We start from the raw sequence: 23,298 nt of genomic DNA on the forward strand, positions 1-23,298 counted from the left end.
ACTTGCTTATTTGATTCCTGCGTAAATGTTCTACCTGCACCTCTGAATGTGTTTTAATGCCTCATGTGCAATGTGTTTGTTATCCCCTTTGCTAAAAGTGACCTGCTTAGAGGATTGTTGATGTCCCATTACCTTTGCTAAAAGTGACCTGCTTAGGTGTTTTATGTTTTATCCCCTTTGCTAAAAGTGACCTGCTTAGAGGATTGTTGATGTCCCATTACCTTTGCTAAAAGTGACCTGCTTAGGTGTTTTATGTTTTATCCCCTTTGCTAAAAGTGACCTGCTTAGAGGATTGTTGATGTCCCATTACCTTTGATAAAAGTGACCGGCTTAGGTGTTTTATGTTTTATCCCCTTTGCTAAAAGTGACCTGCTTAGAGGATTGTTGATGTCCCATTACCTTTGCTAAATGTGACTTGCTTAGGTGATTGTTTATGTTCCTATAGGTCCTGATAATAAGGTCCTAGTTCCCTGCGTGATTTTCCTACAGTGTTTAGGGTTGCGTAGGAGATATTTACCGTTACCAGTAATTACTGGTTGTGTGCTACATTTACTATTTTAGTGCTACAGTCATTATATGTTTATGTGCTAAGTGTTATACCTACAAGTATTATTTCTAAAAAGTGCATACCCCTGACAGTGGTCCAGGTGGCCCTGTCCTGTACATAATCCCTTGTAAATTCTGCCTGTGCCTGTTGGCACATTGTAAAGTGTGTGTGTTATCTAATGTGTTTTTGCTATAATACAAAGGCTATTTTTTATATAACCTTGTGTGGAGTTTCCTTTGTGGTGGGCCTTGGGTGTTGTTGCTGGGTGCGCGCGCAAACGCTTTACACATCGCCTCTGAGATTAGCCTTGCTGCTCGCGCCACGTTACCTAGAGGGTGAGCAGGGGTTATCTTGGTGTGTAACTCCCTTGCCCTGACTTAGACATGGTGATCTCTGACTGACTTTGGCATGAGCCTTGGCCAGCCCGGGGTTCCGGGTCTAACAATAAAAAAAATAAAACGGGGTAAAAACCTCGCAAAATGGGATCAGAGAGCCTCATCATGTTAGGTTATTTTTAGTCACATTGAGGGTATCCTGTTTCTGAACTTAACAAGTATGTGTGACTAGCCCAGCCAAGGGTAGGTTGGTTATTTGAAAAGCCAGGTATTAAGCTTGTGGCGTAATTCAAGAAGAGAGGAATAGGCTCAGATGAGGAGTGAGAGGTTATTTCATACTAAGGAGTGATGTAAGAGAACAACTGTCCTCCTTATCTAGTTCTCTGTATTCATGTGATGTGTGCAAGTAGGAGTCCTGCATAGTGGAAGTGTCTGGGTGGTTGGTGGAAGGAGATGCAACTGTTCAGATAGGTGGGGACTGTTTGTTAGTGCCTTCAATGTATGAGTGAGGAGCTTGAATTGAGTATTCTTGTGTATTGGGAGCCAGTGTAGTTCCCTGAGGTGTGGTGTGAAATGAGTTCTGTGTGGGCGGTTGAGTAGGAGTTTGGCTGCTGAGTTCTGGATGATCTGTAGTCTTCTAGTAAGCTGCGTGGTGATCCTGCGTTAAGGATGTGCCCATAGTCCAACTTGCTGGTGACTAGGGCATGAGTGACAGTTGTTCTAGTTTTGCCTGGGAGTAATTTGAAGATCTTCCTCAGCATCTTCAAGTGTTGATGCAGGATGCAGTTATGCCGTTGACTTGTGCGTTCATGTCCAATTTGCTATTGGTGATTATTTTGAGGTTTCTGGCATGGGTTCTGTGTGTGGGTGTGGGTCCGAGTTCAATCAGCCAACAGTAGGAGTGTCATGTTGAGATATTCTTGTCGTAGATCACTATATCTGTCTTGTTAGTGCTGAGCTTGAAACAATTGGCTTTCATACAGTAAGTGACTTCTGTAATGCAGGTGGTGAACTTGTTTATTGAGTTGTGGGTCTTGACCAAGAGGAGGACTAAGAGTTGTGTGTTGTCTGTGTAGGATATGATGTTGCTGCTGTTTACACACATGACGTTGGCCAGATGAATCATGTAAGCGCCAAGAGGAAGTGACTGAGCGAAACCTTAGGGCAGTCCACAGATGAGTTTATGGGCTTCTGAGGGCTAAGTTGCCAGGCTTACAGCTTGTGTTCTATCTGTTAAGAAGGAGCAGATCCAGCAGAGAGCGGGTCCTTGGATGCCTATCTCATGCAGGTGCATGATAAGAATGGGGTGTGTGACCTTGAGGCAGAAAAAACATAACTGGGCCTGTGAGGTAAATGCCAGTACAGGGCATGCTGGATTAACCTGCTGTCTACTCAAAGGAGCAGTGATAGTTTCACTTCATTCGAAAATAAGCCGAACAGCAGAGCAGTAGAAGCCACTGCGACAGGGGGAGGAGAACCCCCCTTTCAGCAGAGACACACCTGTAATGCCCAGCCCAAGTCTCATAATGCCTAGAGTACACGGCAGATGACATATAGCGCAAGACCAAAAGCGCCTAGTGGATCAGGGAGCGAAGCAAGGGAGGCAAGTTGAAGATGTGCAACCACCTATAACCCCAAACCAAGCTCAGCTGGGCAGCAGGGGGCAACAAGAACACTGCGAACACCGCACCCTCACTGCAGAGAAAACAAAACTGGAACCGACCAGGAAGGCGAAGCCTACACGGGGCAGCCAGCATAGAGGAGGCCAGCACCACATCTCGCTCACACACAGCGGCAGTAGTGCGACCACTGCGAAGAGAAGAGCGAAGGGGCACAGATGAGCTGTGAAGAAGCGCCAAATGGCTAGACACAGAACCGACTCTCGAGAGGTAGCACTGGGGAGGACAAGGATCCCACAAGTTACCCTCGGCAGCACACAGTGGGAGCTACCCAAGATAGTGCCACTAATATGGCACCAGAGTGTCACACCCATCCACAAACAGGAGGGGTGGCGACTGCACAAGCATCCCAGCGGCACGCCAAGCAAGTAACTAGTCTGTCTCAACCTGTAGATAAACAGCATAACAAACGCACAGAGCACAGCACCCTCCACCCGCACCCCCCGGAAAACGCACCAAGCTGGCCTAAAAGAGAAACCCAAAAGGAGCCAACGGCCACAACGAGGGACCGCACAGGAACAGAAATACCAACCTGCAACCCAAAAAAGAGGGGGGAGATTTGAGATCCAACAGAAAAGAGAGGACTCACCAGCATGGCGGGGAGCGAAGGGAAAATTTAACAGCAGATGAAAAAGAACAGGGGAGACACACTAACGAACTCTCCGATTAAGCAAAAACCTGATCTCAACAGCACACTGGAGATGATTCTTAAAAAACTGGCCGAGGTCCACGATCTAGCCAAAACCACAAAACAGACTACGGATGCAATCCAACTGGAACTGGCAGCAGTAAGAGCGGACATGCACGCGACAAACAACAGACTGATGGAGCAGAGAATAAGCGACATAGAGGACACGGATCAACAAATAAGCAAAGATCTTAAGGCCCTAACTAAGAACACAGCAGCACTCCAGAAGCAGACAGCAGAATTGGAAGACCGGAACAGAAGGGGGAATATAAAAATCCTTGGAGTGCCGCAGGGTGAGGAGGATAAAGCAGACTCCTGCCTGGCGTTCATCGAGGGGATGATACCAAAAATCACAAACCTCAAATTTGACCACCCCTTCAAGCTGGACTGAGCCTATAGAGTACCAGCCTTCAAAGCAGCTACAAGAACGTGACCACGCCAAATAATATGCAAGCCACTAAGATCACAGCACACAGAAGCTATATTCGGGGCTGCAAGGAAAAAACAAAATATTGAGTGAAATGGTCAAAGAATAATCCTCACACAAGACTACTCCAAACCCACAGTGGATATAAGAAAAGGCTTCCTGGCCCTGCGAGATAAAATGAAGAAGAGAAGCATCATATTCTCATTCAAGGGCCCTACAAGATTCCAGATAAATGACAAAGGGAGAACACACATCTACGAGTACCCGAGAGAGCTAAGCGAATACCTAGAAGGCTCGTTGCAACAAGAGATGGAAACATTTCAAACAGGAACAACCAAGAGAATTGCCTCGCCGGAACTAAGGGTGGAGCGAGCAGGTTGAAGAGCGAGCTCCAAGATGATCACTCAATAATAACAACCTTATCTAGCTCAGAATCCGTAGAAGACCGACCTTACAATACCTAAGCAAACTAGTAAGGCCGGAGAGATCAACCATATCTACCTCAAGAACAATCTATTAGAGCACAGATATAATCTACCTCAAGGTGCTGCGGAGCGGGAGCATATGCCTCTCCAAGAAAACCAGCAGAGAAATGGACCAAAACAAAGTCAAGCGATGCACCATCCTGCAACAAACAGAGGCATTCTATATACATCCTTTCATATGATATCTGTTGGGGTCTGGGCTGGCGGGTGGGAACAGGAGGGGACTTTTTTTTATACGAATGGACAACAAAACTCACGCAAGAAGGCGGAAGGACACTGTGGGCGGGAGGGGCAAAACTGTGAAATACTAAAGTAATGGCTCCCAGAGAGACAGAACGGCGACCTTGTCGCACGTTCAGAATATGAGTTTTTGGATCAGGGGGAGCGGGGAGGGAGGGGGCGTCTGTCTTATCTTCCTATCCTTAAACTATTCACTGTCTTCTATACTTTCTACACTCTTCTATCTATACACCTATATACAAGAAGCTACACTAGGGCTAGATCAGGCAGGGGGAGCATCGAAGCCAACGAAGGGGTCTGCATGTACAAGCCAACACCAACTGACACTACAGGAAGGGCAACCATGCGCTCACACGCCATAAACAATGACACAAACTAATAAGCCTGTCCTGGAGGCTAACCAAAGATAGTCTCCTTCAATGTCAAGGGCCTCAACCACCCAGTCAAGAGAAAAAAGATACTTGACTACCTGGCTAAGAGCAAGGGCGATGTGATCCTCCTGCAGGAGACTAAACTATCTCAGGAAGACTCTAAGCGAGTGAAAGCCAATTGGATAGGCCAGGTAGAGTGCTCAACGGCGGTAGGGAAGAAGCGCGGAGTGATTACCCTGATAAATAAGAACTCCAAGCTAACAATAGAGGCACATCCCCACAATGAAGCAGGGAGTGTCCTAATAACACACCTGAAAAGGGGAGAGGAGAACATTCATGTTGCGAACATCTACGGCCCTAACACAGACAACCCCGTTTTTTGGGAAGGGGTCTCACACAAGTTGGAACTCATCCCCCAGAACGACCTTACAGTGGTTGCCGGGGACTTTAACATTGCTTTAGACCCTACACTGGACAGGCAATCATAGTACCACTCCCACCCCTCAAGTGCCTACAACACACTAAAATACATGTGCTCCAGATTCAACCTCAAAGACCCATGGCGGCTCCAACACCCGGGCACTAGAGACTATACCTTCTACTCTAACCCGCACAACTCATACAGCAGGATAGACTACATACTAATCAGAGGCCCACACACACATCTAATAGATAACTCAGATATTGCCCCTAGACTACTCTCGGACCACTCATGCATTAGCCTGCAGCTGAGTCGGCGTTACAATGAAGACATTCCCCGTAGGTTGAGGCTTAACAGCGACCTCCTCTCAGACCAAGAGAACAAAACCAAAATAGAGGAGGCCATAAAGGACTATTTTATGCTTAACGACACACAGGACACTGACCCCAAGACTCTATGGGATGCACTTAAGGCAACACTCAGAGGCACAATATTAGGGATCAAGGCCAAAATCAACAAAAACACTAACCAACAACTGGGCCAACTCGAACAGGAAATCAAGAAACTGGAGATTATCATGCCAGAGACGCACAGAACACTACCATCCTAACAGAACTCACTAAGAAAAAGTATGAGTACAACAAAATATTGAGCAAAAGGGCCGGGCTGTGGGTGAATAAGTATAAGCCCATTAATCTCTGCAAGGCTAACAGAGCTGGGAAGCTCCTAGCCTCGTACCAAAACCACAAACAAAGACAATTCACCATCTCATCAATCACCGACTCGCACAACAACACGCACACAAGGCATAAAGAAATCCTAAGAATATTTCAAGAGTTCTACCAAGAACTCTACAAAAACGATCCGGCCTTAGACCGGGAAGGGTGCGCAAAATACCTAGACAGAATAGACCTCCCAAAGATAAGTAATGAAGATGTGCAGAAGCTAGGACAGGAAATAATCTTGGCAGCGTTAGAGATGGTGGTTAAGTCCCTAAAAGATAACAAGGCAGCAGGCCCAGATGGGTATACGGCCACGTTTTACAAAACTTTCCTAACGCACCCGACACCAACCATGAAAAAGGTGTTCAACGACTGTGCGGAGGCGGGAACAGTTTCCCAATCCATGTCAAAGAAGAGCATCATTGTAATCCAAAGGAAGGCAAAGACGCACTACTACCCAAAAACTACAGACCCATATCTTTAATCAATGTGGACTGCAAAATATACTCTAAAATCACGGCCTCAAGACTAAACACCGTTCTACCAAGACTAATAAGCAATTCAAAAGGTAGGGTTCCTAAAGGCCCACATGTCACACAACAACACCAGACACCTATGCCACATCCTAGAACGCACTTCCAAAATGGATGAACCAGTGGTGGCTATTACACTAGATGTAGAGAAAGCTTTCGACAGGGTACCTTGGGACTTCCTGGAACAATGCATGCGGGCATTTAACCTTCTGGAAACATACACGCGGAAAGTGATGGCACTATATGGTGACCCCAGGGCACGGGTGGTGGTTAACGGGTCAGTCTCCGACCCCTGCGCACTACAACGCGGAACTAAACAGGGGTGCCCTCTCTCCCCAGCGCTGTTCCTACTAGCCCTGGAGCCCCTGATCAGGGATATCAATATCAACGGGGATCAGCATCAATGGGGTGGAAGTAAAACTCGACGCATATGCGGACGACATCCTCATAGTGACAGAACAACCTATGACCTCCATCGCGGCCCTCATAGAAACCATAGGGGAATTCTCAAATCACTCAGGGTATAAACTTAACAAAGATAAGTCTGAGTGTAAACCCCTCAACATCCACACCACTAAGGACACTTTGGGAGGATCGGGACTGGCATGATAAACAGGGTTCATCAAATACCTAGAAGTACACTTCGGCAATGACCTTAAAACCACACTAGACTAAACGAGAAGCTAATGTAAGAGAAGACATAGACACTCCTAGAGTCCTGGGTCCCCCAAATGAATAACATGGTGGGGGAGGATAGAAACTGTCAAGATGAAGATCACCCCGATGATTAACTACCTGCTGAGCATGCTCCCACTCCTACTCACTGACGACTTAGACTGTAAGATAGAAAAGATGATTAATAAATGTATATGGCGGGACAAGAAAGCAAGAATAAGCATAAAAAACTAAGACTAGACAAAAAAATGGGCGTGCTAAACCTAGCTGACTACAGAACCTTCCAAAGTGCATTCCTAGCAACACAAGGAGCTTACTGGCTGTCACCCCTTCAGGGATACACGCCGGTATGGCTATTAATCAAGCGAGCCACCCTAAACAACTTAGAGCCACTGGTACTCCTCACAGCCAAAAAACACTCACACGCTTCCAACCAAATATTCAAAAACACAAAAATGGCCCTACTCAAGGTAGATAAGAAATTGGAGCACAGTGTTAAGAACTCGAAATGGGAATCCTTGTGGAAAAACACCAAGATTAAATATAGGGGGAAACCCCTTTCCATAGAGACATGGGAGAAGATAGGAATCTCCTACCCAGCACAACTGGTAGAAGGTGGCAACCCCATCGCGTTCACCATGTTAAAAGAGAAACATAGACTACCAGACATCAAACTATACAACTTCCTAAAAATTAGAACAGCCCTAAAAAAAAGCAAAGCTAGCACTACACAACCCACCAATAATACAATACATGAGGAAACTCAACACAATAGGCGATCAGGTATCACACCTATACAAACTACTACGTCCTAGCACCACCAAAATTAACGATAAACCAGTGACATACTGGGCAGAACAACTTGGCACCACACTTAGCGAGACCGACCAGCATCTCCTTTGGGCCTCCACCTCACGAAACAGAATATCCCCAGTACTTGCACAGACGACATTCTGGCTACTACACAAGACGTACTGGACCCCGGCTCGGCTTGCAACGCTGGGTTTTAGGGAAAACATTTGGTGCTGGAACTGCGACCGAGAAAAGGGAAACCTAGCACACCTCATATTCTACTGCCCCAAAATTAAAAGATTCTGGGAGAGAATTTTCACTTTCATAAAAACGGCGCTGGGGTGCACACTAAAACCAGAACTCGCTACCCTTACCACCGCTTTCATGACCACAGAACTAGACTCACAGCATGACAGGGACCTGTTAGATCTCCTTTTGACAGCGGCAGTAAAAATTGTACTTTCCAAATGGAAGGATACAACTAAGGCAACATTCAAAGGTTGGCTCAACTGGGTGATGTACCTCAGAGGCGCGGACAGTACCGCCCTGCGGAATTCACCCTGGAGACTGTCAACCAGGGGAATGTGGGTCTCACTGGACGAATACCTGGACCACCACAAACCCCCGTGAGCCCAGCTGGAAAAGGGCTTTTGCCCACAAGCATATCCCCACAGCCTTAGTACAAGAGCCACCACCTAAGTAAGCTTCTTGTATACTACCTTTGTCTCTCTCTCTCTTCTATTCTCTATATTTCCCCTTGTAACCACTCTCATTCTTTTAGCAAGACAGTGGAAAAGTGGTCAGTCAAACATAAATACCACTTACCTCTATCATTGACAAGAACAGCCAGTTGGGGCTGACACCCTGTAATTGTAAAGCAATGATAACTGAATGTGTAAAAAAACCTAATAAAATACTTTAAAATAAAAAAAGAGATATGAAGACAGGTTTCTTACAGATTCAGTATTGTCATGAATTAGCCCCTACAATGGAATGGCCTGCGGAAGGGTTTTAACTAAGAAAGGTTGATGAGTGCACTATGGCTAGGACAACAGATGGTTTTAAGCTACCAGAGATATTTTAGGCCTGGAATATGAAGAAAAAATAAATAACATTTCCACTCTGGGGATTTCCATCCTGGTTATTTTATGAATGAGCTACTGCACACCATTCAGAGGTTTCTGATGCTCCACCAGGTATTTTGGGAGCGACATCTGTAGTACTCTGGACGCAGAGCAGTACATTATTTCAGATATCAAATTCAAACTACGTCCATGACCAAAACACCTGAAAGCGAAACAAGCAATTAATAGCTCAGATACTAGATCCAGACTGTAGCCAGAACAAATAGGTGCTTGTACGTACCCATAAAATTGTGAGATTTCACTGAAGGAAAATAAATACGACTGAAGCTTGACTTAGGATATATCCCTACCGTTGTTGACATGTTTCACTAAAAAGCAGCATCTTGCTTCGCAAGGTGCAATTCGTGGATTACACCAAATCGGACAAACTGTCTTTCCATGGGGAGGGAAATGTAGATTTCTGATCAGAAAGAAAGCCTGCTTAAAGTTCCATCATATACTGTAACAGAGCACAATTGTCTCTTATCTGGGCACACATGAATGAAGACCAATAGGATGATTTCTCGCTGGCGGTAAAAGATTATCTATTAAATCCAATGAAGAGCTGGAGAAGTCCAAATGCTTCTCGTATTTATGTGTGTATTTATGAATATTTATATAGTGCAAAACTAACTGGGAAGAGACAAATCAGTGAACAAGATGGTGAGAGGTGAAGGGAGCATTCCTGATGTTTCACTAAAAGGGGCTAAGTTCAAATTAAAGAGCGTTATTCGGTTTCCGAAAAACCATCAAAGCGTACAGTAACACACAGATAATGGTCATGAAAAATATAAAATGACATTCATGCAATATACAGTACACTAGTCATAAAAATTTAACATGTATAAAATATTAATTAAAATTTGCTATCACTTAATATTACAACAAATATTTATTTATGTGCAACATGGCCAATAGCAAATGCAAATTTTATACGGTGCCACTATAACATAGATTCAGCTGTAAACTCTTCGGCCATGTGCAGTGCAAAAAGTGCTAAGTGAAAAAGTAAGAACAGAAGAATACAAAAACAATTGTCCAATTAAGTCTGCTTGGGCCAAGATAAGTTCTTGGATTAACAGAGAGTATATTAAAACGTGTTCATCCTCCGAGCTAAAGTGCAATCTTCGAACGCGTGAACCACAAATTTACTGAGAGATAGACTAACAAAAAAAACGGTTGGTCCAGAGGTTTCGGTTTTTTAAATTCTATGTGTAATTAAATAGCAAGTAATTACCTATGGTTCAAGCACTCTGGGCATATCCAGTTCCTGCGAAGGTCTCGGTATTCAGGGCAGAAAAACATAACATGTTCCTCTGCCTTCTGGGCCAACCCGCAAATGGGACAATTATCCGAGTCACGGTCTTTGGCCATTTCTTGGAGAAGGTTCTTATGGGTAGGCTGCCCAGGCGAAATCGTACATATAAACCTATTGGCAAAAGTGGTGTAATCATTACTAAAAAATAATTCAAACTTTGGGCTTGAATTAAAACCGTAGAAATTGGTTGGCCAGGCATCCTGAAACTCCCCGTGTGGAATACTGACCTTTGCGGCCACCGGGCATTGTCCACGTGGGCTGGAGGGGTGGGGCTCTTTTTAGGTCTCACCTAGCAGCGCTCATGCGCTGCTCGGAAAAAGACATTTAGCCATCGATGCAGTTTGTGTCCCAAAAACGTGCACGCGTTGCATTGCCTTCAACGGCAATGCGTGCAAGTTTGGAGATTCCCTTGCGGGAGCGAGCTTTGGCACCATATGTTTGTAATTAACTTGCAAACACATGGTGCCCCTGGGTCACTCCTGCAAGGGAAACGCTTTGTTTGCTCCCCTCAACCCTCCCACTTTTAGTGCGAGAGGCGTGTGCGCTTGTTTTACTATATAATTTGTATATCTTTATAGACGCCATTAGAGGGTGCTCGCACATTTCATAGGACCAAAGCTGAGTCCTCTACAAAAAGCAGATGGCAAACAAGGGAACGGCTTCAAGTTCATCTCAAATTCCAGGAATTCCAATCGTTGCAGCGATCTAAACCACTCAACTATGGAAATAACAAATCCCATCCAATTTAGAATGGTGTCTGGTAAACTAATCACATACAAGTGAATGGTGGAATGATATTGGAGTGCTTTCGTTATATGCATTGGTTTTGTAAAATTGTGAATGAGAAAGAACATACCATTTGGCAGGAGACTGACAGCCGAACGGTATGGACTACGCTTGCATCTTTCGGTACAGGTATGACAAGCCCTGTGTTGTGTGCAGCGAGAGATGCTACCAGCACACTGTACACGGCTGTCGCACTGCCAATGTTCAGAATATGCAACTCTTGCCAGGGCTGCCAGACTGTTATTGGCAAGTTACTATCAGCACTTACACTACATGACAGAAGATTTAACCTGTATTTCCGGTATAGGGGAAGAGGGTGAGTGCAGAGGTCTACTGGTGCGCAATGTAATCTCTGGGTATTTCATGTCACAGTGATCGCAATCCAGCGCCTGCCTGCAGTGACCCCCTGATGATTCACAGCCGAGAACACTGCCCTAGCCCTACAGTACAGCAGAGGCACTGGTATATTAGTTAGTATAGTACAACTGCTTAACAGATCCGGAGCTAAGCTGCAGACCCTGAGTTCCAACTCGAAAGAGTTCAGTCAATGAACTAATGACTGCAGTTCTATAATTAAGCATCTGTAGGCCGGCACAGATGAACCAACCCAGCATGACTCAAAGCGGCTACAGGAAGACTTGGGAAATAGCACACGGGCGAGAGTTTAAATAAGTTATTGAACTGATAACGAATATGTGCTGGGTGCAAAGTTCAAGAAGAATTCCAATGTTAAAATCTTGAACATCTCCCTCGTGTGATAATACCCTGCAAGTTTCCATGCGCCCCTGACTTTCAGACCGTATTATTTCTGTTAGATCATTTCGGCGCGGGTACCAGCTACATTCCATGGGTTCCTAGTTATTTTTTTTAAAAAATGTTATATTGCACCTGGAAATTATTCAGATAGATGTGCATGAATCAGTTGCATTGACTCACATCTGAGAAAAAGTATCCCAAGCCCAAGACCGGTGAACACCGTCGCTGTTCTTCGCTGCCGCTTTCCTTGATGTTTGTTTCCTTTTCCACACTATCAGTTTGTTTCAGTTTAAGTTTATTTGTTTGATTAATTAAAATCTTTCCAAAAATGTGACCTTAGAGAAAATATCAGCATCAATACACATTTAAAACATCGTGCAAATAGTAAATGTCATTAAAAAGAGAGAGAAAAAAAGAGAAAAATATTACTAGATAACATTTTCGTTAAGACTTTTGGCAATCACACTTAAAATTTTTACAAAAGCAACATTCATTGGTAGGTCATTCGGGTTTAAGCACGCCATTATTGCTTGTCTACAGGTTCTTATTTCTCGTGCATTAAACAACCTCCTGAGGATTAGCCTCCTTTCTGAGTCTATGGCAGGGCACAGACATACCAAGTGCACAATGTCTTCTTTTCCCCCCTTGCACAGTCTACATAACGTATGCCCCTCGTTTGACTTCCAGGGTGGAAGATGACACAAACCTGGCCATAGACCAAAGCGTGCTCCTATAAATGTTCGCTTACTTTGGACTGACCATGCAGTATGAAGGTATGGTTGGACTTGTTTTTTTTTGTAGCCGTTTATGATTGGCCATGAGTGCTTACGTTTTACTAATAGAGCTTTGTCTTTTAGCAGCGATAGGTGAGTAACCAGCTTATTGATTGTTTTTTTAAAGCTTTCCTGCGTTATTGTGTTTTCCCAGATTGCTGATATTCCAAATTCTTCTTTTGCGTTGTTTAGGTATTTCCACGCTTGCAGTTTCTGGTTATCTTTCACCTCTCTCCACAAAGCTATAGACAATTGATTATCCTGATCATTCTTTACTCTATTCCAAACTTTTAATATTTGGCCTTGCCGGACATATAGCTGATTGTTCATAACGAATTCCATCCTTATTTGCGCTTGTGAGGCATTACATGGTAGGGTGAATAATATTTTATAGGTTTTTGCCACAGCATTGTTGATAAGTACGGCATCCTTCCCGTTTAGCACTTCAGCACCATATGTTAAGGATGGTAATAGCTTGGCAGCTATGATTTTTAACAGTGGCCCGTATGACAGTGCAGATAGATTCTTTTGAAGGGTTCTAAATGCCGCAATCAAGCTGTTCGCCTTCCTTACAATATCTTCCCTTTGTGGTACAAAACGTCCGGTCTCATTGAAAAGGACACCGAGATATCGATAACTCTCCACTTGCTCTAGTTGTGTTTGTCCCAGCAACCATTTCATCTTTTGTCTTTTTCTTCCTGCCACAACCATTATTTTTGTTTTAGTCTCGTTTATTGTCATTTGGTTATCCTTTGCATATTTAACTGTACGATCAATCAGTCTTTGCAGTCCCTCTTTTGTGTGGCTCAGCAACACCACGTTGTCTGCGTATAGCAAGTTAGACATTTGTTTTCCAGCTACCCTAGGTGGATGTGAGTTTACCTCATTTAATGAGTTAGTAAGATCGGCCACAAATAAGTTGAAGAGTAAAGGTGCAAGCACGCATCCCTGCTTAAGGCCACGAGTCACCAGTATTTTGTTGGTCAGAGCTCGGCCATCACCTATCCTCACCTTGACCCAGTTTTCAGAATATAATAGCTTAATAAGAGTCAGTAGTGAGCCTGGGATTCCGTAGCCCTCGAGTTTTTTCCATAGGAGGGATCTATTTACTAGGTCAAAGGCCGATCTGAAATCGACAAAACACTATCAATATAGTCTCCCTAACACAGGCTCTGATCTTGGGAGCTGCAGCCACTGCTTTATTTTCGAGAAAGGAGATGTCCCTTGTTTACTTATAGTACTGCTCCTATTGTAGCGCCGGCTAGAACAAACACCACTTTTCTGAAGTAGACCTTCAACCTGTCTGAACTGCGTAGAGGTGTTCATCTGGGGACTGACTGACAATTTACAAAGCGCCTAGAGAACCAGCCAGCTCGTAAGAACTCACTCGTTAGCCAAGCAGACCGGTCTTCATTTTCTTCTTAAAGAGAGATAGAGGTAGAGATGAGCAGAACTTTTGGAGCATCAACCGGGCACTCGCCTTAAGAAACGTTGTATTCAGGGATGTAAAGTTGAAGACAAATAACTAGAGCAATTGAAATTATGAGGGAGGGGAGCGCCAAATTATGCGGAACCTGGGTTGACTAAATTATGTGGCAAATAGAGGTAGATTATGCAGTATAATGCAGCAAATATTTTGATAGTTTAACGTCATTATTTTGCAATTTTTATATGGTAATACAGTTTGGGCAAATATTTCACCTCATTAGTACTACTGCGCACAAACATATGTCTCAACGCTTTTATTAACTTTGGATTAGTTTAAGCTAAAAACATATATTTTTTTAAATCCTGCAGATTATAGATTTTGTGGCAAATCCATAATCATGCGAAATAAACCCCGGCACAGAATCCCATAATTACAGTGGGACTGCAAATACCCCAATTTAAAACGAATACCGGAAGCCAATGCAACGTCCCATGGACTGCTGACATGACCTTAAGCTCCCACAACTTCGTTTTGTGCTCTTGGAAACAGACATTTAAAGCAACTTAAAGTAAAGAACGATGAAACAGATTCAATTGCTCTGATTTTAAGCGCCCAGTTTATTTTTTCAGTAAAACAAAGGAGGATAGGTTTGAATCGAAATCATAAAATGATAACGGCTCCGTGGCAATTAGTTAACAAGGGGGTAAAAGGGGGAGGTGGCGGCCTTGCAGTTAAAAAAATACCCTTGCTCAATTTCTCACTTTCTTCAGTAACTACAGCTCAGGAAGAAAGGGCAGCAAGTGAAGGGATTTTTTTTCTACAGCTGAAGAGAATGATCTCCATTTTGGACCTGTTGAGAACAAGTCAGTTTACAGTCAGCCAGGTCTTAATGTCATCGAAATAAATACCCTAAATCTCTAGCTAGAAGGAGCAAGGGAAAAAGCTCACTGTACACCTGGAAAATGTCTACATGAGCATAATGTTAAAAAAAAAAAAAACCTTTAACAGTGGCCGGTCTTCAGCATGCCACTGCTTCCCAATAAGATCGCGCTAGACAATGACCGTTAAATAAATACAACAGTAGAATCTCGGACGTGAAAGTGACTAATGAAACCAGGTGGGATAGATTTTCCAAGGATGATTGTATCCATCAAGCTGTGGTTGATAGGCTCCTAACATCGTGGGTGGGCATTCCACTAAAGCAGGGCTTTAAGTGGGCTGAGTCCTGCCGGGGCTCAGTACCGGCAGTTATAACAAGCATTGGCATAACCAATAGGTCTCGCCTTTGGGACCGTATAAGTATTTAGTTATGCAACACACTATCCTTGGTGCAACAACATCAACTGTTGTATGGCTAAACACTTATAAGGTCCCAAAGGTGAGACCTATTGGCTATGCCAATGCGTGTTTTTTTTTAAACTCATGAGGCCAGTTTTGTTACTGGGGGCCTGTTTTGCAGCAGTGCTGCAATATCGGCCCCTGTAACAAAAGCAGGAGTGGTGCTTCTTACTAGCACCTCCCCCGGTCCCGGGGCCTGTGGAGCAGCAATCTGCCAAGGCTGGTTGCTTTTCCCAGTCAGGTTGTGAATACAGATAATACACAAATGCTAAATATCTTGTTTTTAGAACAGCAGCCTTGGCTTTACAAATTTTCCCAGGATTGTTCCACAATCTGGTTAGCACAGGTCTCAAACACCACGTCAAGAAGTATTTAAACTAAGGGATTTTTGCGGCACCGTTCATCTTCATTAAGACCCCCAATGCATCTCTATACTCTAGTAACTCAGGAGTTGACCAAATACGTATCCAATACATCAGGGGTTTTAGCTGTGCCAAGGGACTAGGGGCCAGATGTAGGAGCCCTAATACCGGTCGGTAACGGCCGATTTCGTCCGTTACCGACAGGTATTTGGCATTTGAGATGTAGGGGGCATTTGATTTACAGAATCTGTAAATTTACCGATTCGGTAAATAAACAAAATCGGCAAAATACCGAATTGGTAAATTTACCGATTCTGGAAATCAATATGTAGGTGGCACTTCACAGAGTGCCACAGGCCCTTTAGGAGTCGGTGTTTACCACCCAATCCTATTGGGTGGTAAAATACCGATTTCAGGTGTACATGCACATCTGTGCATGTACACCTATGCCATGTGACACACAGACATGCCCTTAGGGCATGTATGTGAGCCACATGGCACACAAGCCTGCACTTGGGGTGCTACAGGGTGTCAAAGTGACACCCCGTTCCCCCTGCCAGGATTCGGTATTTACCAAATCGGTATTTCCCTTTGATTCCTATGGGCTTCAAAGCCCATAGGAATCAATTGGAAATACCGATTCGGTATTTACTGAATCGGTAAATACCGAATCTTACAGATTCGGTAATTGTGTTTTAAAAATTACCTACATCTGCCTCCTTCTAATTTACTGATTCATAAATACCGAATCGGTAAAATTCGGTATTTATGAGTCGGTAAATTAGATTTACCTACATCTGCTCTAGGTGAGGTCCTACTGAGAGGGGGTGGTATGCCTTGAAGAGGTGGGTCTTCAGTTTATTTCTGAACAGCACAAGAGTTGGACATGTTCTGATGTCATGTGGGATGCAGTTCCATAAAACAGAAGTGTACACAGAGAAAGCACGCCTTCTGTTTTTTTCTTCGCACAAATTTTCGTCTCCAGCCTGGCAAATACCTTGGTGTCTAGTTTGGCACTGTCCACCTAAGGAGGGACATTTTCTGGACTGGAAGGTTAGAAGTATTTTTGGGGCTTTTGGCTAGGAAGATATTTGCCTCATTATTTCTGCTGCTGATTTTCTGATCAAGTCCATCAGTTCTCATAATGGGAAAATGGCCCCTGGAGTGTCTGTTATCTTTGATTCACATACATTTTCTTTTATTTCTGTGCAGGCTCCTTTGCTCGTGGGGCACTCAGCCCTGGTAATTCCTCCTCTGCCCAGGTTGACCAGTCCACTGCTATCTAAATGTATCCTAGAGACTAGCCGGGCATCCAATACACAACCTACTGTTGACACCAACAAAGTGTGATGTTTTAGCAGTGTCCCATTGTTGTTCCAAAAGGGAAACTTAACTCTGGTGTGATACCTGCTCTATGCACCTGCCCTACACCTTTGCTGAACCAATCCCTGAATAGAGAAAGGAAAAATCTCTAGCAACTCTGGAGGCTGGTTCCAAGTCTAGATTATACACTCCCTGGAGGGAACAACACTACTTGGGATGAAGGTAGAACTTAAGCATGGGAAGAAATTATTTTGGGCTGTGCTCCTTTTAGGAATGAATGTAAATGTGTGGGACTTGTAAAGCGCACTGTTGCCCGTGAGCGTCCTGGCGCTGAAGACCGCTGGGGAACCCGTCCTGGCTTTCCCTGTGAGATGGTACCTTCTGGGTATCTCCAAGGTGAAACCAGGCATCCCCGGAGTCTGTGGGGGGCCGTTGTAGAGATGAGGCAAGCTAATGCCCAGAGTTGCTGAGTGTGCTCCCTGGTTAGAGTAGGCACCGAGGCGAGAATTATCGAGTCCATTGACCCTGGTCCACGACGCGGGGATTGAACCCTGGTCCTGGGCCGTTCTCTGCTTCCGGGTCTGCCGCCTCTAACCAATGAGCCACACCACTCCTCTAGTTCTGGGATACAACTCAACCCCCGGAAAGGCACACAACTGACCACAGAAACAGTTTGCCTTTAGTCTGGGTTGGATTGGAAGAGTTAGGCCTTTCCTGAAAAGCAGAACCTACCAGAAAACCCATGGGACAGACAAAGTATTGCTTTTAGTTGGTCTGTTGGTGGTGGTTTTCATTAGTTTGATGAGATTCTATCAATCCTCAGCTGGGAAAGAATAGCAATATTGTTTTAAACAGTTCCGTTTCAAAAGATCAATGAGAGAATGAGAAGCAGCATTACTATAAAGCTCATATCATAGTAAATATTCTACTTGTGCTAAAAATATCCTTTTAAAAACTCTTGCACCGATTTAAATATATAAGTACAGATGGTGCAACAACATATGACTGTTTAATATAGTGATGCTAAAGATTCCAGTCTGAAGATCTTGTTACGTATCAAGACATACCCAACAGAATATGCGGCAAGGACATGTTACTCACGAGTCAGTCCAAAGAAGTTGTATATTCCAGCCTGCTCAGTGATGTGATCCCAGTTCCCCAGAGCTCCAATAATTCTCAATTCCTCTTTTATTTTCTCTCTGACCACCATTGTGTGCTCAACCTTCGCCCTCAGTTCTTCTTTCCTAAAGACAGAACAGGCAGCATGATGAGTATTTTATGAAACGAAATATAGAGTACTGTCCCACTGAAAAAAATAGTGTACAGCCGCTGGCATCCAAAAGATGTTTAAAAAACACAAATAGAGTAAATAGGGTAAAGTTAAATTGGTCAATATATACCAGGCCAATACTATATCCTCATTACTATAAAAGGGAATGAACGGTCATTGTATGCATGGACAAGTAGTACACCTCCTTTCCTAGGTACCCTCATGCTATGTGCAAATAGGGTAAAGTAAAATTGGTCAATATATAGCAAGCCAATACTATATCCCCATTACTAAACAAGGGAATGAACGGTCATCGGATGCATGGACAAGTAGTACACCTCCTTTCCTAGGTACCCTCATGCAATGTGCATGTTCTTAAAATATGTATCAACTTTAATTGATACATGTTGTTATGCACACAAATCTGAAACGAATCCACATTCCTAAAGCATACCTAGAGAAGGTGAATAATCCATATTAGACACACTAACCCAAATGTAGATTCCTCATTACATACACTGAACATAAATGAATATTACTAATTAGGAATGCAAAATAAGGATTCGATAATATACCCAAAAGTTGGGGTAATTCAGGACAACATTCAAAGTAATACGCAATAAATTATCCGAAAATGGCAGGTATTGATAAACGAGGCAGTGAAAAGTATCTCAATAGCACACATAGAAGAACCTCCGATTTTGTTTTTGGGGTTTATTATAATTTTTTAGGGGCGAGATTCAGATTTGAAGATTAATTATCTGAGTTTGTACATTTAGACGCTGCTTTAGTGCATGCCACTAACTGCTAGCTTCACAGAAATCCCGGATATACGTGGATAAAGTTTTCGGACCATACTAGCACAAACATAACTGGAGTTTATCAGTTTTACCTCACCTTAATTTGAGAAGTTCCTGCATTGCAGATAATTTTATAAGCTCGGCAATGGAAAAGTATTAAAAAAAATTAACATTTCCCTTGTTTCTTTTCCCAGAAACTAGTTTTCCATCAGAACGTTTCTTTCTCCTTTCACACACTCTGAAAAGGTGAAATATTGATAGCCTACCCCCCCCCCCCCGCCCTCCTCCCTGCCCCCAACAGTTTCTACATTACTTACTGCCCCCAACAGTTTCTACATTACTTACATCTCAATCATTGGTCGTTATGTTTGGCATGCAGTATGGGCAAGGGTTTGCAAAGATGGAGTAACAGAATATCTTTTTCAGAATTTTATATGACAAAAATATTGTCTCTTAAATATCTCCTACAAAGAAGGTAAGAATAGAAAACAAATAGCCAATGGGATGATATTTGTGCAAACAACAGGCTACAATATTTATGTCAGTGACGACTCCCCTGTCCTACTCCTCCCTTGGGAGGTGCCCAGAGCACCTCTGGGTGTCCACTTGACTCTGCCATGTTGAATCTGGGCCCCTGGGTGCATCTGACAGGCTAGGCCATCTGAGTAGCGCCCCTCACCGTCTTTGATAGGTGGGTCACCAGAGAAGGGTTTTCCTCTTTTTAGGGTTATTTAAGAGCTCCCCTTGAGGGTGGGTCCTCAGGTTCATCCCGACAACAACTTCTGGAACCGACTACCTGGTGGTGACGATTGTTCTAAGACTCTTCTACTGATGAACACTGGAACTCTCCTGTTCTTCAAGCCAGGACCAACGACAACACTGCTTCCGAAAGGAATAGTCCTGCTACATCTTCGTCCCTGTGCTTTCCCAAATATCTGCAACTCAGTGGCCATGCATCCTCTGATTCACCAAGGACTCAGTTTGCATCCTAGCCTGAGGAATCGCACTTAAAGTGAAGGAGTCACTTCCCTGCATCTGCAGGCACGTTGACATTTGCTGATCCTGTTGTCCCAGGGACATTGCCCACTCTGCAACACAGTTGATAGTGTGTTGGTTCTCTAAAGGCCTGACCATTCCTCCCTGGGAGACTGTAATCCCTCTCTAGCCAACGTACAACCGCCTCACTGTGCACAGCGTCTGTTTGGCATTATCAAGGCTTATTTGCTCCTTCCACCGAAGATCTTCAAGCTCCAAGCAGTCCCTGCTTCCAGCACAGCACAGCTCCAAGCACATCGTCCTGCCTGCATCCTTTGCATTATGAGCCTTTGTTGCCTATGTGCTGCTTCCTAGTGAGCTCCTGTGCCTACTGCCATAGGGTCCTTGAAGGAGCTCCATCGATTCCTGCTGGCCCTTCTGTGTGCTGAGGGTTTGCCCTGACTTACCTCTGCTGGTTTAGTCCCACAGATATTGCTGGTCTGCAACCAAGCACCTTCTCCTGTGAACCATTGTTTGCATTTGCCAAGACCTGTAGGTGGTCTTGCCGGCCACTGACCTTCCAGCACTCGTTGACGGGGTGGAACAGCTCGTGAAAGGCTCCTAGAATGTCGCCTGGTCTCCACAGCTGTAGTTCTTCTACTCCGTGCTACACCAAGAACCTTAAACCAGGGCTGGTATTGTGCTCCTGTGTCTCCTGGTCATCTCCGGGTCGTTTGGACTCAGTCCCCTCTGCTTTCATGTTCTTCTTGGCTGGAATCTTCGTCCTGGTTCCACTGGCCTGGTCCACCAGATGCTGTAGCTGCTGTACTTCCACAATCCTCCATTGGCGTCGATGAAGATTTCCAACACCACTTCACCCCTATGGACCCAGGTTCCCTGATGCAGGCATCCATATCTTCTGGGTATCCACAGGTGAGGTGACTCTCCAACCTTCCTTGTTCCAAGTGGTTCCTTTGGGGTCCTTTGGGAAGGGACCACAAACTTTCCAGCCGCAACTTACCCTGTGTTGTCCTATGGACGTTTGACTCAGTGTAATCAGTCCGCACCCTGGCACCTTGGTGTCCCTGGCTACTCACCTTGGGTGTTTCCTCTGGGGCCCTCCAACCCTGGGTACTAGTTCCGTGTTGGTAGTCACCTCACACCCCACTATTTTAGTATATGGTTTGCCCCCCTGGTAGGGAAGTATGTGTTTTTCTAGGCTACTTACCTCGTTTCTAAGTATTCTTTGTGTGTAATTGATGTACCAAGTTAGTCTCTAGTGTGTAGTAATAAATGTAAAGTATTTTTCTACTCACCTGGTGTTGTTCTTTCTTGTGTGAAAATATTACTGACCAACATTGTGGTACATGCAATTTACACCCTTCTGGATAAGCCTTAGCTGCTCTCCACAGCTACCCCTTGAAAGCTTTGGTTTTTAGGGACCTAAACACTATCACCTAGGGTTGCCTGGACTCAATGCACAGTGCCTCACCATCGGTGGACATTATGGCATAGATTCATCAAGCAAAAATCCGCTCGCAAAGGGGAAGATTCTCAGAATCTGCCCCTTTGCGACCGGTATTTTTGCATTTGGGATGCATTATCCCAAATGCAAAAATCGCAATTTAAGAAATCGCAAAATTGTGATTACTTAAATTGCTATTGCATTTAAGGAATCTCAAATTGAGATTCCCTAAATGCAATGCATTAAAAGTTTAAAAAATAGCGATTTCGCAGATAGGGCTCGCAAATTACCATGAAGTTGAACTTCATGGTAATTTACAAAAACTTTGAAAAATGCACTAAAGTGCATTTTTTAAAGTTTCATGTTGCGCACGCACATGCCCTAAGGCATGTGTGTGCGCAGCATATGTGCACAGATCAATTTCAGGGGTGCAACAGGGTGTCCTTTGGACACCCCTGCACCCTTGAAATCGCATTCTCAATTTACGATTCGCTTATTGCGATTCGCAAATTGAGAATGTCTTCCCATTCATTCCTATGGGCCTCTAGGCCCATAGGAATGAATGGGGAGGTATTCCTTAATTGCGACTCGCAATTTGCGACTCGCAATTAATGGATTTTAAGAAATCGCTATTTTTTGTGATTTCTTCATGCATTGCATTTTGCTGTTCCTTAATAGCGAATCGTTATTTTTCGCTATTAAGGAATAGCAAAATGGGTTCTTGATGCATCTGGGGGTATATACTGAGACAGTCTCCTACACATGGTATTTGGCATCCCATAGAACCTGATCTGTGAAATCCTGAAGGTGAGTACCACATTCTGCAAGAGATGCACCTGCTGTGAGAATGATCTGGGGAACAGGGTCGATAAATGGCTGCCCCTTCAATAGGTTTTGTGTGTTCCACCACTGCAGAGAGCAGTTAGTGGAGCTGTCTACCAACACTAGATCTTGTAGATGACCCTGTGAGTGACACGATTGTCATGCCAGACAGCTTATGAAGTCGAGCATGTGGTACTATTACAATGCAAGATGCTATCATGCCCAAGAGTCTCATAAGTGTTTCGACTATTATGTGTTGATTGGGTTGAAACTGTTGTAGCAGTATTTAGGTATTTGGAATCTTGACCACATTTTGGTCAGCCAAACCCAACTGTGTGTTGAGCATGGCCTCTAAATACAGCTGAATCTGTAAAGGTTGGTGATGGATTTCTGTATGCCGACTGTAAACCCCAGTTGATGGAGAAGATGAAGAGTAGCCAATGTGTGTGTTGTTGACACATGAGATGTGTACTGCCTCCGATGAGCCAGTTGTCTAGATATGGGAAGACATGAATGTTCAGTCTGTGTAAATGTTCTGCTATCGCTGCTAGAGATTTCGTGAACAGTCAGGGTGCGATAGTGACGCAAAATGGGAGAACTTTGAACTTATAATGCCTTCCAGATATAATAAACCTGAGTTATTTGTGGTGTGCTGGATGGATAGTAATGTGGACGTAAGCATTCTTTAAGTTTAGTGCAGACATACAATCGCCTTCCTGAAGTAGTGGGATCACATCCTGAAGACTGACTATATGGAAGTGTTCTGATAGTATGTAATGATTCAAGGACCTGAGGTCTAATATGGGCTGTAGTGGGTCATCTTTTTGGGGAAATAGAAAGTA

The 23,298-nt window shown here is 44.1% G+C and overlaps 1 protein-coding gene across 1 annotated transcript in view; it reads right to left on the reverse strand.

Annotated features, from left to right (window-relative positions):
• LOC147683657 (aspartate aminotransferase, cytoplasmic-like) overlaps window positions 1-23,298 on the reverse strand; it is a 359,755-nt gene that overhangs the window by 67,706 nt on the left and 268,751 nt on the right. The window contains exon 7 of the mRNA XM_086942558.1: window positions 18,226-18,368. Within this exon, the coding sequence (XP_086798684.1) occupies window positions 18,226-18,368 (143 nt within the window). The remainder of the gene's footprint in view (window positions 1-18,225; window positions 18,369-23,298) is intronic.

The sequence above is a fragment of the Lissotriton vulgaris genome, chromosome 11, assembly GCF_964263255.1.
Source record: "Lissotriton vulgaris chromosome 11, aLisVul1.2, whole genome shotgun sequence".
NCBI classification, from domain to species: domain Eukaryota; kingdom Metazoa; phylum Chordata; class Amphibia; order Caudata; family Salamandridae; genus Lissotriton; species Lissotriton vulgaris.